Genomic DNA, 22,209 nt, shown 5'->3' with positions numbered 1-22,209 from the left:
TTAAAAACATATATATTTGTTACTGGTGCGAACAACTAAGAAAACTAGTTTAGTAATATAAGAAAAACAATAAAAGGAGAGCACTAGAACAACCAAGAACATGTAAGAAGATACAAGAATGAACCTTACAAAAAGGAGCATAACAATAGAAGGTAGTGGAAACCCCAAGAAACTTCATGACCTTCACTTTGCACTCTGTATATAAACTTTCGTATCATCCAAATTATTTCTCAAATCAATAATACTTTCTTCCAACAAATTCCTTAAACTAATTTGTGTGTTTAATTCAGCATAACAGCACTTAACCATGTCACTCATTTCACAACTTCTTGGTGATGAAACCTATGACCCTTTCTTATCTATGATAAACAAATGTCCTATCCTAAGCACTCCAACAGATTGGAAAGAAACCAAAGATTCACATGTTTTTATATCTGATCTTCCGGGGTTAAAAAAAGAAGATGTTAAGATAGAAATTGATGAAGGAAAAGTGCTTCAAATTAGTGGTGAAAGGAACAATAATGTGGATGAAGATGATGAGAAGAATAATAACAAGTGGCATCATGTAGAACGTTGTCGTGGGAAATTTCGAAGAAGATTTAAGCTCCCACAAAATGCTAAGGTGGATCAAGTTAAGGCTAATATGGAAAATGGTGTTTTAGTTGTCACTATTCCTAAGGAGGAAGGGAAGAAATTTGAAACCAAGGTGATTCAAATTGAGGGAAATTAAAAGAAAAAAAGTGAGTTTTTCTATGATGTTGAGTTTGAAAATAATAAAAAGTTTGTAATTGGGTGTTTGTGTTCTTGGTACTTTGGTTTGATATATTATTTATGTGGAGTAGTGTGTTATGTAACTTAATAATGTTCATATTGTTATTGTAATTATGTACTATCTTTTATTATTTTCCTTAACTTTTTTTAGTAAGGTAAATTGTATTAAAAACAAAGAGATTCATAAAACTTAATTCCTCAAATAACTAATAAAAATGATAGTTAAACACATTTAATTTATTTTTTAAATTATTAATTTATTTTTCTCTCAAATTATGAGACATCTTAAATTTAATAAATTTAAGGAAATAGACAGTGTGTTAATTATTTTTTTTCATTTAATTATAAAGGATAAATAATAATATTCACATTAAAAAATCATTTAATTATAAAGGATAAATAATAATATTCATATTAAAAAATCACGAAAAAACTGGCATTTGGTTGATTTTAAGTCAGTTTTTCAAATTCCCTCTCTTAGCTTATTCAATAACAAATATGTTACATCTAATTTGATCCAAAAAAAAAAATCTTAAATGTAATTAATTTTGAAAATGGTGTAAATTTCAATCTTAATTAAAAAAAGCTCTTAAAAATATTTTTAAATTATTCATGAATTGAAAACAAAATGTATCTTTTTCTTTAAAAAATTGAGAACAAAAATAACTTATAAAATTGTTACTGATTTAATTTCACTCTAACTTTAGAAATTTTTTAATTTGAAAATGAATATCTTTCAATTTATAATTGATTATTATATTTTTTTTACTCAAATTTTTAGTAATTAAACAAATATAAGTTTTTTAATTCACTCATTGAATTAAACTCGAAAAAAATTCTAAAAACATTTAATGTAAAAGAGTGAATTAAACTCTGAAAAAAATTCTAAACATTTAATGTAAAGTTTTAGAAAGTGTATTTGGATAGAAATATTAAAAAATATAATGTGGAATTGTTTAAAAGAATAAAGTAAATAAAAAATAAAATAAAATCAATTAAATAAAAATGTTTGGATTAAAAATGGCACGTAAGTTCATATATTTCTCAAAAATATTTGATCTGTGTAAATTTTATAGAAAATAGCAATGAAAAATATGAACCCTTGTCCTAGAGACCAAATCTACTTATATAATATGTACATCAATAACTGTCGAAAAATAGTTACTTCTTCAGGATTCGACACGTATCTTGTTACACGTGCTTCTGTTTTCTGATGTGTCTTCACGTGTCTTGGATTTTTGAATTTACCATACTCGAAATTGTCTTCAAATTCTCTGAGGAACTCGTTTACTTTGGTGAATGCCTCCTCGCACTCGTCGGTCCATTCAAATATCTCATTCTTCTTTAAGGTGGCGATGAAAAGGAAGGCCTTGTCGCATGTGCAAGAAAGGAAGCGAAATAGAGCGACAAGGCGACCTCTGAACTGTTGTACCTCTTTTACATTAGTGGGACATTTCATGGTGATGAATGATTGGCCTTTATGCGGGTTAGCCGTGATGCCCCTCCTTGTCAGCATGAAATTTAGGAACTTCCTAAACTAAACCCCGAAAGAACAGTTGATGAGGTTTAGGCGTATTTCGTACTTCTTGACTGAGTGTAGAACATCCTCTAAATCTTCTGCAAGGTTGCACCCTTTGACAGTCTTAATTATCATGTCATTGACATAAACCTCTATGTTTTTTCCTATTTGGTGGGTGAATACAGCGTCTATGAGCCGTTGGTAGGTGGCATCAGTGTTCTTGAGGCCGGAGGGCATACCATTGTAGTAATAATTGTCATTAATTGACATAAAGGTTATTTTTGGAGCATCAAGGGGATCCATTCGAATCTGGTTATATCCTGAGTATGCATTCATGAAGCTCAACATATGATAGGCTGATGAACCATCGATAAGGCGATTGATGTCTGGTAGAGGGTACGGGTATTTATCATTGACGCCATTTGAATCGGTGAAGTCTACACACATGCATTATATGTTGTCAACTTTCCGTACTAGAACCATGTTGGCCAGCTAGGTGGAGTATTTTATTTCTATGATGAACTCGACGTCAGATAGTTTTCCCACCTCTTTATAATGGCAACCCTCTTCTCCCCGCCAACTTTACACTTTCTCTACGCCACTGGTTTGGTAGAAGGGTGGATGGAAAGGCGATGACTCATCACCTTGGTGTCTATTCCAGGCATGTTAGAGGAAGCCTAAACGAACAAGTCGATATATATTCTTAATGAGTTGGTTGACTAGCTCATGTTCCTACTCCTCAGAAAGTGAGGTGCATATATTTGTGACCTGGTGAGCAAAAGGCCATATCTGGATATCCTTCAAGTACTTGTGGACGTGAGCCTTTCAGCTTCGGCGCCTAGTCTGGAATCCCAACACTCGAGATCAATATTTAGAACTTTAGAGAGAAGCATAAATAAGGGTGAGCTATTTCTAAGCTATTTCTGAGCTATTTCCTCTCTATCACCATGCTATTAATTATCGTATCACTCTTGAGCGATCTGTTGTTCTCCTTAGACTACTGTACTGATTCGCCCATCAGGAAGTGGATACTTTAGGGACAGATACTGGGTGAAAACGATTGCTTTTAGGGTGTTGAAGGCAGGTCCCCCAAGAATGATGTTATATGGAGATAGGGCGTCCATAATAACGTAACTAATATCAATATCCTTAGCATCTGTTCCCTCACTGCATGTGATATCCAGGGTTACATGGTCTATTACTTGTACTTCTTTGCCTGATATCCAGGGTTACATAGCATCTGTTATATTTTAATGACATAGACCGTCAAGTTGAATTTTATTTTTACTTTTCACTTTTTCAAAATCAACGTTGACTTTTTTGGTATGCTTTGAAATCTTAAAACATGAAGAAAAAAAATTAAATTGGCCCTATCAAGGTTGAAAGTTTAAAAGGACCTTATGCTCCAAGTTCCAAGCATGTTATCATCCCATCCACTAAATTCTCTAGTTTAAATATACCATCACAAATACTTATTATATACTTTTATGTATCTTCATTATTCATTTTCGTCAAACCCACTAACACCAAGGTGCCAATCTCAAACTTCATCAACCGGTTCATCTTCTCCTCATGAAATTAAATGTGAATGAAAAAAAGAGATATTTTATTATAAAAATTTCTGATTGCACCCACATACCTACTCACAGACCCGCGGTGAAAACCCTAAAATACTCTTATATTTTGGATATATATATATTTGGAGACACTTATTTTATAAAAAAGGTGACTTCATATATATATATATATATATATATATATATATATATTATATATATATATATATATATATATATATATATATATATATATATATATATATATATATATGAAGCAATCTTTTTTTTAAATGTCTTCCGATATGCATATCACAAAACGCAAATAGCCACCCCCAACTATATGCATTCTCCACAAAACGTAAACAAACACCAAATTTTAACTTATAATTCATTTTTACCAAGTTCCATTCAAGAATTCATCTTCTACAAGTTCTATTCAAGCATTCATTCAAGTTCTACTCAAAGCTCCAAAAAATTGTAAGTTTCCTCAACTTTCTACCCCGAAGAAATTGTTATTAGGGTTGTTAGAAGTTAGGATAATATGTATTTTGAAGTTATTGTAGTTCAATGATAGTGTTTAGATGGAAACAATTGGATTTTGGATGACTTAGGGCAAGAAATGAAAGTTTATCAAAAATGGCTTCGTAGGTTATTTCGCAAGTGCATATCTGAAATAACCTCTAACTAGTTTCGGATATGCACTTCTGAAATGTTCTCTGAGTTGTTTTTTTCATTTTCAAATTGGTTTCAATCAACTTACCAGTGGCATTTTATCAGGAAAATGGATGACAACCATGCACCGACCGATCAACTTAGACAGAGGAGGCCAACCTAGATAGCCTCAACTCGTCGCAAGTGAGCCGCACAGCAAGGAGTGACTCGAGACGTGGTTGAGCCCGAGTCCAAGTTTAAATGGATGAGGCGCCTACAGGATTTTCATCTGCACCGAGGAGTCGGTTGTCTTAGGCGTTTTCCTCTCGTGAGGTTAGTCGGGAGGAGGAGGTAGTACCTGAGGTTCACCCTGAGCACGACAAGAATGTTTAGGAAAATGTATATGACGCACAGGAGGACGGCTACCCAGGAGGACCGTCTGACACGTCCGTCTGGATTTACTGTCAACAGGACGGGGTTATTTTTAAATTTACTTTTTAATTTAAACGATTTAATTACAAATTGTTGAAATGGATTTAAACATTTTATCTAGGATCCAACAACAACTAACATTCTTGTTTTTTTTTGTTTTGACAGGAGCAGTTGCCCATAAAATCCATGAACCATTCACGAAAAATATTTGATCTATTTAAACCACATGCTGAGTGGTTTAACAATGTTGTTGCTGGATCCGGACTTGGCGGGTTATGCTATCCCAGATATATTACCATAAGCCACGGCATGCAGGGGGCATTTTCCGAAAGGTGACACAAAGAGACATTGTTTTTCCGCTTTCTTGTTGGGGAGTTGACGATCACACTACACGATGTGGCCTGTCTGCTCCACCTGCCCATCAGAGAGAGGTTATTGAACCATTCCCGCGTACAGAGGGTTGAGGCCATCAAGTGTATGGTGGATTATCTGGGTATGAACCCATCTATGGCCGATTTTGAGTACAGGACGACGAATGGGGCGCATGTCCGGTTCTCCACCCTGAAGGATCTTTATGAGCACCACTTGGTGGCGGCAGCTGAGGCCAAGGATAAGGGGGATACGACTTTTGTTGAGTACCACCGAGCTTGTGCGTTGCGGTGTTGGTTCATGTTCTTGGTTGACACATACCTCTTTGTGGACAAAAGTGCAACCTACGTGGATATGACATATCTCCTGTACTTTATTGATTTGTCTACAGTTCATGAGTGGAACTGGGTGGCCGTCATTCTGGTATACCTCTACCAGAAGCTGATTGAAGCATGCAAATAGAGGACTAGACAGTTGACTGGCTCTTGCACACTCCTCACGATACACTTCCTTTTAATTATATCACATTTAAAGTGTTATTTGTTAACTTGTACTAACATATTTTCATATTTGTGTTTCAGAGCTGGATCATCTCGTACTTCCACCGCATTCATGGCTACGATCTTGATTCCTTGTACACTGATGTCATGCCTAGGGCTGCACAATATGTCCTCCATAGGGGGATTTAGAAAGTAGGGACATATAGTGTATACCTTGATCGTACTGCTCAGGATGACATCAAATGGATGCCCTTTAGTGATTAGGTGATGTTGTCCCATTCGACCGCATCACATTATATTCCGGATGGATGGTATGTGGGGCTAACACCATGGTCAGATATCTGTCGGAGCTGTGCATGAGACAGTTTGGACGCGTACAGATGATACAGAGATCTCCATTTGAGGCTGCTCCCGACACCGTTACCTGCCAAGATCTCACTGCTATCTTTTAGGATTGAGCGCATCATTTGGTGCCAGAAGAGTATCGGGGTATGTGGGCATCCCAGAGTTGGCACTGTCTAGATGGAAACGTGACATGGTTTTATCAGGTGTCACATCCTATCGTGACACTCGATGCTCCAGGGTGTCCACTTAGGCCAGTGCATGAGGAGTTCTTGGAGAACCAGCATGCTGAAGATGACCATGCCACTGGTCTACTGCTGATATGCCAGCGGATATAGTTGATTAGGAAAGAGGCATTGAACATAGGGGTCATTGAGGAAGGCGGTCTAGAGGAGGTTGCCATAGTGGAAAGGATGGTCAGTGAGGCGTCCGGTGCAGCGGTGTATAGGAGGCAGAGGAGTTCGCATTAGACATACTCAGTAGTAGTAGTAGCTTATATTTTATTTATGACTTTTTTTTGGTGTTGTAATATTTTGACATTTTGCACTTATCCTAACAACTATTACTATATTTTGATATCGATATTTTATTCTAGTCTACGTCTTTTTTATTTCCATTATATTTTATCTGATTAGAAGGTATTAAATTTAGTTACTACGATTATAGTAATGTAATTTTGTAGTTTTTTTTGAAAAATGAAATACTTAGAGCACATTTCGCATGTGCATATCCGAAACTGGTTTAGGGAATTTTTGGATATGCATATGCGAAACATCTTAAAATGTCAAAATGGTTCCTTCGAATATGCATATCCGAAGGGTATTTTGGGGTTTTCATGGGTGTTTTTCACTCTATATGGGTGCAATGAGAAATTCCCCATTATTATCTATATAGAACAATGTCAAGAAGCTGGTCCAACTTCCAAAACAGATAAAACCCATAATTCTAGGGCTGGACAAAGTTTTATCAACCGGTGGTAACCGACCGACCCAAATCTTTTATTTGGCATTCGGTTGGATTTGAACGGTTTTCAGTTCTGATCGGATGGTTGATTTGGATTTATTATTGTTAGACCGGTTCGGTTCGGATGGTTATTTTGGACCCATCAGAAACCAAATCCTACCAAATTTAATTGATATTTTGTTTTATTTATTAATTATATATTTATATCAGCAATTATATTCTTCTCTATCTTAATATTACTTTCACAGAAAACCCTAGTTCCATTCTCTCTCACTTCCTCCTCCTTCATTATCTCTTGTCCCAGTCGCCGCTTCTTCAATCATCCTCGTTACCCTTCTCTCTCGTTTCACCTTCATCTTCCTCTCTAATCATGGTCTCACCATCAATTCCTTTTTTCCGCCATCTCTGCATTCATCGGCTTGTTCTCAGTTGATGAGTTGATTTGATGCATCAAAAGGCATATCTACCACTTTAAAGACATGGACTTCATCAAAAGGTTAAATTTTGACTTCTTTTTTAGGATTGTGATTTAGATTTTGGGTTACTTATCTTATAAAATGATTCATTCTTGGGTTTTTTTGGTTTGTTTTGTTTTGTTTGTGTATTAAAAAAAGTAAAGTTTCATTTCGGTTTAACAGTAAGATTTTTTAGGAATGTTTGCAATGTTTATGTTTTTAGAAATTAATTTGGGAATGATTCTGATAAATTTTGTATTTATAAAAATGATTTTTATTTTCTTTTGTAAGTTTTTGTAATATTTTATTTTTATGTATTGATTTGGATTATTGGATGTGCACTGTGCAGATCTAGTGTCTAAAAGATATTCAGATCTAGTGTATTGATTTGGATTATTTTATGTATTTATTTAAATTAGTTTATGTTGGTTTTATCTAATAACTATCTTCATTTGAATGTTATCAAATCACTACATAAGTGAGCATCTCATACTCTCAAACAAGATAACAACTCATAATATTATTTGGTGTACATATAATATGTCATTCACAAAAGATTTTGTTTGATATTTACATGTAAAATAGATCTTGAGAGTTCTATATATTGATGTCAAAGTAAATTCTTTAAATATCTAAGTTATGTGAAATATTGATTATGGAAGATGGAAAGCAGTGTTGCATATGAGAATGGTCTTAACATAAATGATACTGAATTTTGATTAGACTTACAGGGACAGAAGAAAATGATAATGTTAAAGCAATTTATGTTAAGAATTCTAATAAAATAACATTGTTTGCAAGAGGATGATGTTTCTGGTACCCATGTGTAGAGGTGTATGATACTAATTCAATAAAATTGTTGCTCTAAATTAATTCATTAGATTTATGTTGCGGCTTGTTGTTCAATTAAGATTTTATAAAATTGTTTCTATTTTATTAATTTTTTTAATATCACTTCTTCTTTTTATGTAGGATCTTGTTGCGATTGTATTATAACATAATAATGTCGTTTTAAAAAAAGACATCTTCAAGAAAAAAGAAAAAGAAAATTGAGAAGATATCAAGAAATATAATATGAATAGGCACAATTTGATGAAAGATCAAAATGCCAAAAAAACATGGACAAAACAAATATTGTGTTATTTATTATGCTTTTTTAATCTCTTAATTTTGATAATTTTATAAAAGATTTATACTCTTGTTGGATAACTTTGTTTTTCAGTGAAAAATTAAATATAATAGTCTCATCACACTACGCCGTACAAGAGCTTCTAGAGCGTTTATTTTTTGTTTTCCTGCCATAGCCAGCGCTGCCGTAGGTAAAGACAACGCTTTTTGGAACGCCAAAAGCACTCTCGTAGCATACCCTATAACAGCGCTTTTTCTAGAAAAGCGCTCTCGTATCATCCCCTATAGCAGCATTTTTTCTAGAAAAGTGCTCTTGTAGCATCCCCTATAGCAACGCTTTTTCCAAAAAAGCGCTCTTGTAGCATCCCCTATAGCAGCGCTTTTTCCAGAAGGGGCTTTCGTAGGTAGCGCTTGTTTTATCTTTTATCCTTTTTTTATTATCTTAGGCAGCGCTTTTAAATAGAAAACGCTTTCGTAGGTAGGCATATAAGAGCGTTTTTAAAAGCACTGTCGTTGCTAAATGCAGTATTTTAAAGTGCAACCTGTAATTTAAGCCTCCTAGTTCGACCTGTAATTTATATTTATTTTCAACCTGTAATAATTTCGACCTGTAATATATTTTCAACTTGTAATATTTTCAACCTATATTTATTTTCGACCTGTAATATATTTTCAACCTGTAATATTTTTCAACAATAGGTAGGACATTATATACCATTATATACCAATATAATATACCATTATAATCCAAAATAAAATATATACACAATTATAGTTCAATTCACATGTTTACAACAGATACATATAACTAAATCATCTCTAACAATAACTAAATCAGAATATGAGCCCAAAATTCTCAAAATCCGACGAGCGCACGGTCTTGGTCCTGCAAAGTATGAATAGAACAACACGGTCAATTAAACTAACTTTGCAGAAACATCAACAATATTATTAGCAACAATTTCATGTGATTTGTAACTCAATCCACCAATGTAATGTGTCATCAATCCAGTCTCAAATCAAACTATCAGCACCACTTATTTAAGAATCAAACTCAACAACAACAAAAACAAAGTTCAACACTCTTATTCAGCAAACAACAAACTTGATTCATATAACAACGTCATCATCGTCAATTAATATTAAGCAAAATGAACCAACATCCACTAAAGAAACTCAAACACAAAGTCATTATCAAAATCCGTCACACAGTAATGTATTCATAAAACTTTTCACACAATAATATATTTATACCTATATGAATAGTCGCTCAATATAAAATTGACACAATTCCTCTTTGATTTCTTCCAACTTAAGTCTCATGTAAGAAGCAGCATAGAAGTCATCAAAGTACTACATAACAAAAACATAATATGCATGATTTAGTTATATGTAATAAATTATAAGAAATTATCCTAAGTTATAAATCCATACCGTAATTGGAATCTCTAATTGATTCGTTTGAAGGATTTCAGTCAAAAACCTCAAAACAAAGTATCTGCAATCTGTACTGTTTCGCTGTTGCGGACACTACATAGAAAAACAAATAAGATTTTATAGTTGTCTGGTTTTATCAAGTAGCATAACTATTATAAGCAAAATTGTGAAAATTAATGTACCTGCACTTTGATCCAAGTAATGTTGTTTGATTTAGTCCGGGATACATGTGCGTCTCTTTGACTTCGGAACACTTGTATTGATCTAACAAAAATATAAAAGCATATATTTAGATCAATCTCACAAATAATTAAATATATAAATATACACGAATATTTAGAACGATCTCACTTACCTATCAATCGTTGACTTCATAGCCGGATAATTGGTCCACTCACCATCTACCGAATTCAGAAAATATATCACTTCTTTTATAGGGTTGATAGCAAGCAACAACCAGTGTGCTCTATAAATTAAAACAAAAGTTTATATGAAAATTTTGCTACGCAAAAGAAACAAAGATTAGATGAGCCAAGAATAAAAAACTAACCCTACTGGTCGGGTATTATACGCCCAAAGAAACAGGCTTTCTGTATTGCCGGTGGTGCTGAATCTATCGACTAAGCGCTGTCTAACTGAATCCGGTTCCGTAGCAATTGTCTGTCCGCTGCAATGGGCGGAAGACACGAAATGGAATCTGTTTGACAATTCAGTCCCGCGCAACACTTTGTCATACAATAACCTTAAATAAAAACATAATAAACATTAGACTATTTTCATTGAAATGTGTAAATAAATTGTGTTAGAACAAGATTTGTTCTGATCAATATTCTTAGTTTTGATGATAACAAGGATATGAATTTTGTGTGAGATAATGTGGTACTCTAATACATTGCAATTTCCCTTTCAGGAAATATATAAAGAGTATGCACAAATCAGCGCTCAGAAGCTTTGTCTCAGAAGGTTCAACATGCAACATCAGAACATGGTCTGGCAAGACATCAGAAGATGGTCAAGGCAGAATCAGAACATGGGTCTATGGAAGCATCAGAAGAACTTGAGATCAGAAGCAGAAGCACTGAAGTTCTCATGGTATCACGCTCAGAAGCACTTCAAGGTCAGAAGACAAGAAGATGATATGCACCAAGCTGTTTGACTCTGATGATATTCAAATATTATATTCACAAACATCAGATCAGAAGAAAGTACAGGTGGCAGGCTACGCTGACTGACAAAAGGAATGTTGGAAGCTATTAAAGGCAACGTCAGTAGACACAGCGTGTACAAGGCTCGAGGTAGTTGACAAAAGCGTGAAACATTAAATGCAAAGCTGTACGGAATACGCAAAGCATTAAATGCGCTCAATGGTCATCTTCTCAAAATGCCTATAAATATGAAGTTCTGATGAAAAGCAAGGTTGACGATTTTGGAACAACTCTGAACCAAATTCTGTGAATATTAACTTGCTGAAACGCTGCTCAATTCAAAGCTCAGAAACTTCATCTTCATCAAAGCTCACTACATTGCTGTTGTAATATATTAGTGAGATTAAGCTTAAACGTTAAGAGAAATATCACTGTTGTGATTATAGCTTTTCAGAAGCATTTGTAATACTCTTAGAATTGATTACATTAATTTGTAAGTAACTAGAGTGATCAAGTGTTGATCAGGATACTCTAGGAAGTCTTAGCTTGTGTCTAAGCAGTTGTAATTAGAGTGATCACGTGGTGGTCAGGATACTCTAAGAAAGTCTTAGCTTGTGTCTAAGCATTTGTTCCTGGAGTGATCAGGTTGTGATCAGGATACTCTAGAAGACTTAGTCGCGGACTAAGTGGAAAACCATTGTAATCTGTTGTGATTAGTGGATTAAATCCTCAGGTGAGGTAAATCACTCCGTGGGGGTGGACTGGAGTAGTTTAGTTAACAACGAACCAGGATAAAAATAACTGTGCATATTGTTTTTATCGTTCAAGTTTTTAGACTACACTTATTCAAACCCCCCCCCCTTTCTAAGTGTTTTTCTATCCTTCAATTGGCATCAGAGCGCCGGTTCTAAGGTGCAAGCACTTAACCGTGTTTAGAAAAGATTCAGGAAGAGAAAAACGCTTCAGTAAAAGATGGCTGGTGAATCTCAATCAAATCCGACTCCATCTACATCTGGCTCTGCTGAGCAATACAATGGTAACAATGGTTATACTAGACCACCAGTATTTGATGGTGAAAACTTTGAATACTGGAAAGATAAACTGGAAAGTTACTTTCTTGGTCTAGATGCTGATCTATGGGATCTTCTGTTGGATGGTTACAAACATCCTGTTAAAGCTACTGGTGTAAGGCTCACGAGAAGCGAAATGACTGATGATCAAAAGAAAGATTTCAAAAATCATCACAAATGCAGGACTGTTTTGCTGAATGCTATCTCTCATGCTGAGTATGAGAAGATATCTAACAGGGAAACGGCCCATGACATATATGAGTCCTTGAAGATGACTCATGAAGGAAATGCTCAAGTCAAGGAGACCAAAGCTCTTGCTCTAATCCAGAAATATGAAGCCTTCAAGATGGAGGATGATGAAGACATTGAGAAGATGTTTTCAAGATTTCAAACTCTGACTGCTGGATTGAGAGTTCTCGATAAAGGCTACACTAAGGCTGATCATGTAAATAAGATTATCAGAAGCTTACCCAGAAGATGGGGTCCAATGGTAACAGCATTCAAGATTGCCAAGAATCTGAATGAAGTTTCTTTGGAAGAGCTTATCAGTGCCTTGAGAAGCCATGAAATTGAGCTGGACGCAAACGAGCCTCAGAAGAAAGGTAAGTCTATTGCATTAAAATCTAATATTAAAAAATGCACTAACGCTTTTCAGGCCAGAGAAGAAGATCCTGAAGAATCAGAATCTGAAGAAGAAGATAAACTGTCCATGATCTCCAGAAGGGTGAACCAACTCTGGAAGAGCAAGCAAAGGAAGTTCAGAGGCTTCAGAAGTTCAAAGAGATTTGAACGTGGAGAATCTTCTGGTGACAGAAGATCTGACAAGAAGAAGGCTGTCTGCTATGAGTGCAATGAGCCTGGACATTACAAGAATGAGTGTCCGAAACTTCAGAAAGAGAATCCCAAGAAGAAGTTTCATAAGAAGAAAGGTCTTATGGCAACATGGGATGATTCTGAATCAGAATCAGGATCAGACTCTGAAGGAGAGCAGGCAAACTTTGCGCTGATGGCGACAGAAGATGATGGATCAGAATCTACATCAGAATCAGATTCTGAAGAGGTATTTTCTGAACTATCTAGAGAAGAGTTAGTTTCCAGTCTAACAGAGCTTCTTGAATTAAAAGCTCATCTTAGTGTCAAATACAAAAAGCTGAAAAAGCAATTTGAATTTGAAACTAAGAAGCTTGAGTTGGAAAATTCTGAATTAAAAGAAAAAGTTTTAAAATTATCCAATAATGTTGGATCTCCTTCTGATTCAGAAAAATCCACTCCCAGTCTGAATCATATTCTGAAAGAATATGATTTAAGTTTCAGGAAGTTCTTATCTAGAAGTATTGGTAGAAGTCAGCTAGCTTCTATGATATATGTTGTGTCTGGGAACAAGAGAGTTGGCATTGGTTATGAGGGTGAAATCCCATACAAGCTTGAATCTGTGGATGATATGAAAATATCATACAAGCCTCTGTATAATCAATTTAAATTTGGCCACTCTCATGATATTAAGCACACATCACATGCACAAAGTTTTCACATAACACACACCAAGAAGCATGTGACACAACCTAAGAAATATCATGGAACTCACAATAAGAAGTATCATACTGTTCCTCCTGTTAAATATTTTGCTAAACCCAAGTTCAATCAGAACTTGAGGCGAACTAACAAGAAAGGACCCAAGAAATTGTGGGTACCTAAGGAGAAGATAATTTCTGTTGCAGATATCCTTGGCGGCAAAGAGGATAGAAAGCAAAATGTCATGGTACCTGGACTCTGGGTTCTCGCGACACATGACGGGAAGAAGGTCTACATTCCAAGACCTGGTGCTTAAACCAGGTGGAGAAGTCAAGTTTGGAGGAGGTCAGAAGGGCAAAATCATTGGCTCTGGAACCATAAGTCTTGGTAACTCTCCTTCCATAACTAATGTACTTCTTGTTGAAGGATTAGCTCATAACTTATTGTCCATAAGTCAATTAAGTGACAATGGTTATGACATAATCTTCAATCAAAAGTCTTGCAAGGCTGTAAGTCAGAAGGATGGCTCAATCCTATTTACAGGCAAGAGGAAGAACAACATTTATAAGATTGATCTTTCTGATCTTGAGAAGCAGAAGGTGACTTGTTTTATGTCTGTTTCTGAAGAGCAATGGGTCTGGCACAGAAGATTAGGTCATGCTAGTTTGAGAAAGATTTCTCAGATTAACAAACTAAATCTAGTCAGAGGACTCCCAAATCTGAAATACAAATCAGATGCTCTTTGTGAAGCATGTCAGAAGGGAAAGTTCTCCAGACCTTCATTCAAGTCTAAGAATGTTGTTTCTACCTCAAGGCCGTTAGAACTCTTGCACATTGATCTGTTTGGCCCAGTCAAAACAGCATCTGTCAGAGGGAAGAAATATGGATTAGTCATCGTTGATGATTATAGCCGCTGGACATGGGTAAAGTTCTTGAAACACAAGGATGAGTCTCATTCAGTGTTCTTTGATTTCTGCACTCAGATTCAATCTGAGAAAGAGTGTAAAATCATAAAGGTCAGAAGTGATCATGGTGGTGAATTTGAGAACAGATTCTTTGAGGAGTTCTTCAAAGAAAATGGTATTGCCCATGATTTCTCTTGTCCTAGAACTCCACAGCAAAATGGAGTTGTAGAGCGAAAGAATAGGACTCTACAAGAAATGGCCAGAACCATGATCAATGAAACCAATATGGCTAAGCATTTCTGGGCAGAAGCAATTAACACTGCATGTTATATTCAGAATAGAATCTCTATCAGACCTATTCTAAATAAGACTCCTTATGAATTGTGGAAGAACAGAAAGCCCAACATTTCATATTTCCATCCTTTTGGATGTGTATGTTTTATTCTGAATACTAAAGATCATCTTGGTAAGTTTGATTCCAAAGCACAAAAATGTTTCCTTCTTGGATATTCTGAACGCTCTAAAGGCTACAGAGTATACAATACTGAAACATTGATTGTAGAAGAATCAATCAATATCAGGTTTGATGATAAGCTTGGTCTTGAAAAACCAAAGCAGTTTGAGAATTTTGCAGATTTTGATATTGATATATCAGAAGCAGTAGAACCAAGAAGCAAAGCTGCAGAAGCTGGCAGTCTCAGAAGCAATGGATCAGAAGATCAAGTTGCTGCATCTTTAGAGAATCTTAGGATTTCTGAAGAACCAACTATCAAAAGATCACCTAGACTTGCCTCAGCTCATTCAGAAGATGTGATTCTTGGGAAGAAAGATGATCCTATCAGAACCATATCATTTCTTAAGAATGAAAATCAGAAGTAGTGATCAGAATCAAAAGGCGTAAAGTCTATTCATAATTTACAGCTGTCATCCATTATCTGATGGTGAACACGTGTCTGTACGGTTTATACAAAGCGTGCAGTTGAAAAAACGCCGACCTAGGTAACTGTGTTAAATCATTTCATTTACCATGTTCTCTCACCTAACGTCACTTATCAATAAATGAAAATTGATTTCTCTTGATTCTGTAACTGTTCATTTTCTAATCTTATTGCATTTTTTTTTAAAATCCATCTCTATATATTCTTTTCAAATCATCTCATATATCTTTTTCGCTTCGAGTCTCTCTTTCTTCTTGCATACTTTCTTTTGAAATCTTCTTAGTCGCTTCTAAAACCCTAACCGAAAACCCAGAATTTTGTTCTTCCAAGCTGTTCATTCTGTTTCAATGGCTGCTTCTTCATCTCAAAATGTTGGTTCATCTACTCTTCTCCATATTCAAGATGAAGTTAATCAGGAACTCACTCCAGTTGTTGCGTGCTCCATTCCTAAGGATAAATTAGAAGTTCTATGTGAACTTATGGTTGATTTTGATAACATTGAAGAACACGATTTTCATCTCAAAGAAGATATAATTTTTCAAGGATGGACTTCTTTGTTTGCTGAGTTCTGTGGACCAGTCTACCCAGATCTTGTCAAGGAATTCTGGGTACATGCAGTTGTCGCTCCAAAATCCATATTGTCTTTTGTCCATGGAAAGTTTGTGGTAGTAACTGAGAACATCTTAAGGGTGATGTTTGATCTGAAAAACCCTGAAGGAGCTTTTGAAATCGATCAAAGGGTAAATTGGGAAGAGGTTTTATCTACTCTCTACCCAGACATAAATGAAACAAAGAGTGTCAAGGACTTGAGAGATCTTTACAAAATCTGGACCAAGATTCTTCTTGGGTGTTTCTATCACAGGAAAGGAACACATGCTTCTGACTTCATCAACAATGAGCAAAAATACATTCTGTACTGCATTGCCACTAAGAAGAAGGTTGATGCTATCTACATTATCTTCAACCATATGTGGAAGGCTGTGAAGGAGTCCAGAAATGCCTTCAGAGAAAAAAGTTGTACCATCATTCCGTTTGGTAGAATTATCTCTAATCTTCTGGTTCATTCCAAGATTGTTGAAAACCTGGAATCTGAAGGTATTATCAAAGACATTGCTGTCACAACTGGGGCCTGTCTGAATGCCTTCACTTTAAAGAAGATGAAAGTGATTAAGGCTATCATTAAGACTCCTCAACCTCTTGCTGGAACAAGAATCAGAAGAGAACCAGTTCTAGCTGAATTTAAAACCTTCTTCAATAGTGAGGTTCCAGAAGTCAGAACTAGGTATCTGAAGTCACAAAAAGAGGATAAAAGTCTTAAAGATCAAGAGAAAGGTGCTCCAATTATAGTGAATCGCAAGAAGGAAGAAAGGACCAAAAGAAAGTTTGATCATCCTGCGGCTACCACCGAGAAAGAAGTGGTCCCAGAAGAAGTCATTGCAAAAGTTGTTAAGGCTGTTTCTGTTGATTTTGTGAAGAAAAAGAAGGAAGCTGAGAAAAAGAAGAAGAAGTCAAATAACAATGCTGAGATTGTTGAAGTTGTTAAGAAGAAGACAACCAAAAAAAGGAAGATGATTCTTCAAGAATCTGATGAAGAAAATGTTGTTCAAGAGGCTGTAAATCAACAGGAAGTCCTGGCGAGCGTCAGAAGAAAAGAGATCTCTAGCGGCAAAACAAAAATTGTTGAAGAGCCGAAGAGTAAGAAGCAGAAGAAGACTTAGGCTATGGTCAAAGCCCTTCAGAAAGCATCCAAAGGTATATGTATTTCTGAACCTGATTCTACTCCTGCTGGTAACTCAGAAGTTGCACCAATAGCGGTTGCCCCTATCCCTGAACCAGAAAAAGCCACATCTGAATCACCTATAACTGTCCATGTTCTTACACCTCCATCTTCTCCTGTAACCATTCCTTCGTCTCCACCCACCATCAATCCTGTTCTGGATATACCACCCCTTCAAACTCTCTTTCCACCACACACAAATATCTCCATCTCTCAACCTCCTCCCCATGCCACCTTTGAACCTATTCCTTCTACCTCTCAAAATAACCATAGTGACTCTATTCTTCCAACCTCTGCATCACATGAACAGCTGCTCCGTGATTGCAACTACACTCCCAAGCCTCGTCCTGAAGCTGAAGTGGTAGTGTTAGATTCTGATACTGAAGCAGAATCTTCTTATAGGTTGAATAGAGAACCTCAACCGTACTTCATCCCCAACCCTGCCTTTTCAAAAACCCAATTAAAATCCCACCCCATCTACCCTATTGGTGAAATTTTTGAAAAAGTAAAGAAGAATCTCAGAAGTATCTTTGATACTCTCAGAATTGCTGAAAGTTCTGGCTTGAATGATGTTGCTATGCGGAACTTCTGGAGGATCCTACGCAGAGAATCAGATGCTCTATTTTTAGAACTTCAGGAAGCCTGTATAGAAGCTGCCCCACGGCCTCGTGGAATTCTGAGAAGCTATGAAGACTTCTGGTTTGTTCGTCTCAGAGGAAGACATCTTTTGGAAGAGAAGCCCTTTCTGGATGAACTGGAACAAGCAAGGCTGGATGCTGCATTAGAAGCGAATCCATGCAGGGATATTGTTATCTGGATTCCTGATTATCCAGTTCTGCTCGGGGATTTCAAAACCCTCTTTGACTTTCTGCGGGAAAACCCTTCTGAGAAAGACCCAAGCTTGGTCATTCCAGAAGTTGTTGACCCACCAGAAGTTGAAGTTCCTTCTGCTCCCAGGAATCTTGCTGCCATTCTTCAGGCACTTGAGAATGGAGATTCGGAAATTCCTGCTGCAGAATATGGAGATGCTTCTATGCAAGAAGCAGATGTAGAAGATCATGTTGCTGAATCAGTTCCTGTTGAGGAAATCCCTGCAAATGATCTATCTATGGAAGCTACAAATCACAATGCTATTCCTGTGATTAGAAGCGGTGAAGCTTCTTCTGATGAATCTTCTCGTCTTGCAACGACTCTGGAAGATATTCAGAAGAAACAGGATGAGTTTAGAGATTTCATAGAGAAGCAAAATGAGCACAACAATGGGGTTCAAGAGATGTTGGCCAAGATCTTGTCAAGGCTAGGGTTGTCTTAGATTGAGTCTGTGTTGTTTTGTTTTTGCTTTTGCTGCATCTGTTTTGTGCATCTTGTCTTCCTTCTCTTCGTGTACTTCTGTACCTGTTGTTTGAACTTCAATGAAATCATCCTTTTTCCTCCGTGTGTTTCTTTTTGTTTGTATCTGAATCTTTTCTGTTTTTTGATGATATGACAAAAAGGGGGAGAAATATGTGATAAATGATTTGATTTAATCAGTTGCTTTATTAACAGAAGCTGCAAGCTTCATATGTTTTTAAGTTGTGTTGTTGCAGGAATCAAAGATTCAAGATCAACATAAGAAGCAACAAGATGAATCAAGCTCTTGGATTCTTGAAGCAAGCTGAGTGCTAGGAAGCTTCAGAATCAGAAGCAAGAAGGAAGAATAATCAGAAATAGCTCTTGAATTCTTGAAGCAAGCTGAGTGCTATGAAACTTCAGAATCAGAAGCAAGAAGGAAGAATGATCAGAAATTCTGATAATAGAATATGATCCAAATCATTGTCTATTTGCTCTGATACATTGTCTATTGGATCTGATATATTCTATATGGCTTATATGGCTCTGATATATATTTTGTGTTCTGATACACATTTTATGTTCTAACTCATTCATGCTGACTTTTGTCGTTTAGTTTTGTTCTGTAACATTTCAGGATGTAGAGATGCTCTGATGATGCTCTGGTACATTCAACAATGTTCTGATACAATCTAGCATGAAGTGATGTAAAAAGAAATTCAAAGCTCTGAAGCTATCCGAGGGAAGCAGAAATCAGAAGCTGTGAATGTTCTAAAGATCCAGAAAACTCAAGTTCTGAAGCTGTCCTAAATGGAAGCATGAATCAGAAGCTGTGAATGTTCTGAAGATCAAAGAAATTCAAGTTCTGAAGTTGTCCTAAATGGAAGCAGGAATCAGAAGCTGTGAATGTTCTGAAGATCAAAGAAATTCAAGTTCTGAAGCTGTCCTAAATGGAAGCAGGAATCAGAAGCTGTGAGTGTTCTAGGGATCTAAAGAAATTCAAGTTCTGAAGCTGTCCAAAGGAAGCAGAAGTCAGAAGCTATGAATTATCAGAAGACAGAAGCTTATGTGATCGTCTCTACCGAAATAATCAGGGAAGTCTTTTATTATTAAAGTTCTTCGAGTATTTATTTCAGTGGGAGATTATTCATCTCAGGGGGAGATTGTTAATCTCAGGGGGAGACATATTCACATGCTTATGCTATAGCTGTGTAATTTGTCTTTAGTCGTCTTCTCTTTCTGATCGCAAATTCATATCATTTATATATGTTTTTGTCATCATCAAAAAGGGGGAGATTGTTAGAACAAGATTTGTTCTGATCAATATTCTTAGTTTTGATGATAACAAGGATATGAATTTTGTGTGAGATAATGTGGTAATCTAATACATTGCAATTTACCTTTCAGGAAATATATAAAGAGTATGCACAAATCAGCGCTCAGAAGCTTTGTCTCAGAAGGTTCAGCATGCAACATCAGAACATGGTCTGGCAAGACATCAGAAGATGGTCAAGGCAGAATCAGAACATGGGTCTATGGAAGCATCAGAAGAACTTGAGATCAGAAGCAGAAGCACTGAAGTTCTCATGGTATCACGCTCAGAAGCACTTCAAGGTCAGAAGACAAGAAGATGCTATGCACCAAGCTGTTTGACTCTGATGATATTCAAATATTATATTCACAAACATCAGATCAGAAGAAAGTACAGGTGGCAGGCTACGCTGACTGACAAAAGGAACGTTGGAAGCTATTAAAGGCAATGTCAGTAGACACAGCGTGTACAAGGCTCGAGGTAGTTGACAAAAGCGTGAAACATTAAATGCAAAGTTGTACGGAATACGCAAAGCATTAAATGCGCTCAACGGTCATCTTCTCAAAACGCCTATAAATATGAAGTTCTGATGAAAAGCAAGGTTGACGATTTTGGAACAACTCTGAACCAAATTCTGTGAATATTAACTTGCTGAAACGCTGCTCAATTCAAAGCTCAGAAACTTCATCTTCATCAAAGCTCACTACATTGCTGTTGTAATATATTAGTGAGATTAAGCTTAAACGTTAAGAGAAATATCACTGTTGTGATTATAGCTTTTCAGAAGCATTTGTAATACTCTTAGAATTGATTACATTAATTTGTAAGTAACTAGAGTGATCAAGTGTTGATCAGGATACTCTAGGAAGTCTTAGCTTGTGTCTAAGCAGTTGTAATTAGAGTGATCACGTGGTGGTCAGGATACTCTAAGAAAGTCTTAGCTTGTGTCTAAGCATTTGTTCCTGGAGTGATCAGGTTGTGATCAGGATACTCTAGAAGACTTAGTCGCGGACTAAGTGGAAAACCATTGTAATCTGTTGCGATTAGTGGATTAAATCCTCTGGTGAGGTAAATCACTCCGTGGGGGTGGACTGGAGTAGTTTAGTTAACAACGAACCAGGATAAAAATAACTGTGCATATTGTTTTTATCGTTCAAGTTTTTAGACTACACTTATTCAAACCCCCCCCCCCTTTCTAAGTGTTTTTCTATCCTTCAAATTGTTCAACTAATTAAATAATATATTCATCGGATTACCAGATGTATGAGTGAATATTACTGACGCCTAATTGGTCATGCGTAAAAATCTCTTTCATGTCATCTAGTGCAACATTTTCGAGGAATTCAATACCAAAGACAACTTCATCCATATTAATTTCACGGAAAGCACTTGTCGTCAAATCTGACATATCAACAAGTGTTCCGAGCGTCTGCCGTTATCGAGGCACAAAAGCACCTCTTTTTGCCACGGCCTTCGGAGGACCATTTTCCTTGGGTGGTACGCTACTAACTTGTTGCGTCACTTGTTGTGACCCTCGAGCAGATACCTAAAAGTCATATAACTTAGGTAAATTATAAAATCATGCAGTTTTAGATTTAGATCATATATTAACACTTTAAATGTACCTCTTTTAGTGATGCAACAGACTCGTCTTCCTGCAAAATCCCTTTACCTTTAATTGCGGGTTTTGTAGGAGTAGTCTAAAATTATCATGTAAAAAATAACTAACGTAACGGTTCAGAATTTACATTCGAAAACTAAATGATTCATAATGGTTTTCAACATACCTCATCACCAATGAAAATGAGGTCTGAGGGCCATGCAACAAATGACCCTATTGCATCTCGCAGCAATGTTGTCTCTGAGACCATGTCAGGTATCGGTAGCACCGCATCATGATCTAATACAACATCAATTGATACTTTCAGGTGTCCATCCGGGAGAGGTCTATGGTGAAGTAAATCTCCCAAAGTGTTGTGCACTTTTCCCTTGCCAACTAGGCGATAATCCGGTGACGATAAGTATAGTTGGCAAGATGAAATGCCCTAAACCAATAATAAATATAGAGTCATTATCATTACAGAAATAGAACAAT

The 22,209-nt window shown here is 36.2% G+C and overlaps 1 protein-coding gene across 1 annotated transcript; it reads left to right on the top strand.

Moving 5' to 3' along the window:
* Nucleotides 1–218: 218 nt before the first annotated feature.
* On the top strand, nucleotides 219–848 carry LOC131647423 (class I heat shock protein-like). Its single transcript, XM_058917311.1, has one exon. The coding sequence runs from the start codon at nucleotides 308–310 to the stop codon at nucleotides 728–730; it is 423 nt and encodes a 140-aa protein (XP_058773294.1). The 5' UTR covers nucleotides 219–307; the 3' UTR covers nucleotides 731–848.
* The last annotated feature ends 21,361 nt before the right edge of the window (nucleotides 849–22,209 follow it).

This window comes from Vicia villosa, linkage group LG2, assembly GCF_029867415.1.
Source record: "Vicia villosa cultivar HV-30 ecotype Madison, WI linkage group LG2, Vvil1.0, whole genome shotgun sequence".
In the NCBI taxonomy this organism is placed as follows: domain Eukaryota; kingdom Viridiplantae; phylum Streptophyta; class Magnoliopsida; order Fabales; family Fabaceae; genus Vicia; species Vicia villosa.
This window is presented reverse-complemented; position numbering and strand designations above follow the sequence as displayed.